Here is a 3,574-nt window from a genome sequence, read left to right as displayed (position 1 = left end):
GTAGAGTGGGCACTAGGACTCCCAGTGCTAGAGTCCAACCTCTACAGCACAGCAGGGCTAGCTTGGTGTAACAGACAGGAGAATCCAGCCCTCGCTCCGTGGAACTTGCATTGCCCATCCTCCACCCCAGCTGCTCACATTTTCCTCTGTGGCACTGGTGCTTTATAACGTGCAAATCAGACCCACCTGGCAGCTGGCTCGCTGTGTTTAATCAGGAACCAGTCTGACCAGCGCCAGCACTCGGCTTTTTCCCCACTCCCACTCTCCCAGGTCACCTTGGGTAAAGCAAATAGTTTACACTTATGGAAGCCCTCAAAGCAGGGCTAGAGCGCAGCCTCTCTGCATGGTTGGAGAGCGTTAGCCTTGGGATAGGCGAGGCAGACAACACAATTCAGCTAAATAGCATAAAGGCTTCCCTTCCCCACAGCTGCCCAGCCAGGGCAAGCTAACACAGAGCCCCACCCCCTGGAGGGACCCCAAGGAGGGCACAATAACCAAGAGTATGGGGCAGGTGGTTGGTGCACGGCCTAGCAGAGAATGAGCATTGTTTTCATGCTTTAGGCTCCCCTGCCATTGTGCTCCTGGAGAATCTCCATTAGCACTCAGCTATATAGGGCCTATGACACACAATTCAAGACAGTATCTTCTGTTCTCATACCTATTGTGTCTGGCCTGGCAAAGGGAGTTCACAGGTGGTGTAAAGCCAGCATAGCCAGTTCTTATGCCACCCCTCCCCAGCGTAGGTATGTGGCTGAAGCGCTACTGCGCTCTGGCTGTTCTTGGCTGGCCGACAGTCCCTCTGAAAGGGTTGTCAGAGGGTGTAAATCAGAGCATCCCCTAGGTTGCTCTAACTGGCACCAGGGCCAAGCGGAAAATCAGGTTGCTACAACTGGCTTCCTGGTGTGGCCAGGTCAGGCTGAGTGGATTCCCAGCTGCATCAGAGATCTGATCCTATGATTCCCAGCTAGCAAAAGGCAGCCAGCGATCTGTACTAGCCAGATCGTTACAATACCGATCAGCCATTACGCTGGCACTCTCTCTCTTTGAGGCTGTATCTGTGATGGGTTTGAGGTCAAGCAGTCTGATTTGGGAGGAGACTACAGAGATCTCTAAAGGACTACTCCTGGGGGGAAGCCCCTAATAAATCAATAAATACATAAGAGGATCAAATCCTGACACTTAGACTTTTGCTGCCTAGTCACTGGAAATATGCATTGCTCTAGCAGGAGTTGGAAAAACTCCACCAGCTTCAGTTTCACAGCTGGAACTGCATTTTGGAAGCAAACATTAATTTCAGGCATCGCTCACCAAGACAATGTTCAGCACCATAGCCAACCCCACTCAATGGACACAAAGAGGCAAGTGACTCCCCGTCTGCACTTCCACAGCAATGGACTGGTTTATTTGTTCAGAAAACTGATGGATTTCACCAGCAGTCAGTGGATAACGGGTCTGCGGAGGGGATCGCCTAGTTCGGGGATCTGCAGGGAGAGACGGAGCCTTTCAGCTCTAGGTCACTGGCTCAGTGAAGACACCCTCATTCCTTAATGTGCTGTAAGTAGGTGAATGCTGCAGCGTTCCTCGAATGGGTGAACCCTGCCACGACGTCGAGCGGGCGGGGGAGTCCGCGGATAGGTGAATCCTGCCACGACGCCGAGCGGGCGGGGGAGTCCGCGGCCAGGTGAACCCTGCCATGACGCTGAGCGGGCGGGGGAGTCCGCGGCCGGGTGAACGTTGCCACGATGCCGGGCAGGTGGGGGAGTCCGCGGCCGGGTGAACGTTGCCACGATGCCGGGCGGGTGGGGGAGTCCGCGGACAGGTGAACCCTGCCACAACACCGAGCGGGTGGGGGAGTTTGCGGACAGGTGAACCCTGCCACAACGCCGAGCGGGCGGGGGAGTTCGTGGACAGGTAAACCCTGCCACAACGCCGAGCGGGCGGGGGAGTCCGCGGCCGGGTGAACGTTGCCACAATGCTGGGTGGGCGGGGGAGTCCGCGGCTGGGTGAATGTTGCCGTGACACCCAGCAGTAGGGGGAGTCCATGGCCAGGTGAATGTTGAGGTGTGTTCTGTAACCAAGGGCATTCCTGACAGAGCCTGACTGAGGCCACAAGTAAAGTGACTAGCTGGGCCCCCTTTGTGACTGCTGCCCAGTGCCAGGGTGGGGGGAGACAGCAGGGTTCCTGTGGGAGGAAAATAACGTTCAATTCCACCCTGGTGACAGTTCTGTCCATAACTGGGCCGAAGCTCTGATGAGACTCACTCCTCCTCCTCTGACTCCCACAGTGCCGTGGGAGATGGCCAGAGGAGGCAGACGGTATCCTACTGAACAGCTGGTTGTGGCCCCAGCTGGGTGTATAGGAATTGGCTCTTCTCTGCGGGGCACTCAACCTGGCTATCCCAGCTCCACACCAAACCCACCAAGACATCCCAGTGCTGCGGGTGTGGTGGTCTTTTCCTTCTCTCCCATCAGGGACGTAGCCAGCTCCTGCTTACCAGCCTCTCCATCGGCCCTTCTGCTCTGTATCACCTCTCAAGCTGCCAGGCTCCTACGGAACATCACGCCCTTCCGGGGCTGCACTGAGGGTTGTGGAGAGCCCCACCGTGATCGTTGAAGGCACCTGCAGCCTGGCCGGAAACAAGACATCCCCAACTGGGAGAGATGCTGGGATGGGGTGGGAAATGGATGCTCGGGTGGGATAGGGGAGCTCCCCAAGCCATCTCCAGTGCTGGAATCAAGAGATGCCCCGTGCCTCCAATGGTGAATGTCTCCAGACTCAGCCATGTGGCGAGACAGCTCCTGGCTTGGCAGGTCCTATTGTTAGGGCAGCATGGACACTGATCCTAGCTGGGTGGATTGTCCCTTTCAGGGAGGGGTTTGTTCCAGGATGGTCCCTCCTCTCTCCCATCTCCCCCCTTGTGTACACCCCCCTCCCTTCAGTCTCTATGTGGCCAAGGCCTGCCTGGGCATCCGGTTCCTCTCGTGCAGCTTGGCCCTCCCTTTCTTGCCGGCATCCATGCCGCTAAGTGCGTTTTTGCTCTTAGGGGGCTTGGCCTTGCGGCGCTGCCGGTCGCCGCACCACACCCGCTCACAGTACTCCTCCACCTGGTGCAGGTTGGCGTAGCCGATCAGGTGCATGATGTCCTTGAACCAGGCCCTGTGCCCCGGCGGCAGGCGGGGCTCCGGCACCAGGCAGGGTGGGCGAGGGAACTCGTCCTCGTGATCCCGCTGGAAGATGTGCTCCAGCTGCTGGCTCTCGATCACCTCCAGCGTGACCTTGGTGACGGTCTGGGCGAAGCCATGCTCCAGGCTCTTGCAGTAATAGGTGCCGGCGTCCGGGCGATACAGCCTCCGGAACAGAAGCCCCTGCTCTGTCTTCAGGATCCGCTCGTCCGTCTTCACCTGCAAGCGACCACACGGCAATCAAACGTGGGAACATAGGGACTGCTGGGCTGGCTCTGACCATGAAGCCACATGATCCTATATCATACCTCCCACAATGCCAGCTCCGAACACCGAGCCACGTGATCCCATATCCTACCTCCCACCAAGCCACATAATCCCATATCCTACC

General features: G+C 57.6%; 1 protein-coding gene across 1 annotated transcript in view; it reads right to left on the bottom strand.

The window, feature by feature from the left end:
* Window positions 1-1,375: 1,375 nt before the first annotated feature.
* Window positions 1,376-3,574, bottom strand: part of SEMA3G (semaphorin 3G) — a 69,843-nt gene continuing 67,644 nt past the window's right edge. The window contains exon 16 of the mRNA XM_024205674.3: window positions 1,376-3,402. Within this exon, the coding sequence (XP_024061442.2) occupies window positions 2,944-3,402 (459 nt within the window). The 3' untranslated portion in view covers window positions 1,376-2,943. The remainder of the gene's footprint in view (window positions 3,403-3,574) is intronic.

This window comes from Terrapene carolina, unplaced genomic scaffold (assembly GCF_002925995.2).
Source record: "Terrapene carolina triunguis isolate 2854851 unplaced genomic scaffold, T_m_triunguis-2.0 Scaffold232, whole genome shotgun sequence".
Classification (NCBI taxonomy): Eukaryota; Metazoa; Chordata; order Testudines; family Emydidae; genus Terrapene; species Terrapene triunguis.
The sequence above is the reverse complement of the archived record's forward strand: the minus strand, read 5'-3'. Positions and strand labels throughout refer to the sequence as shown.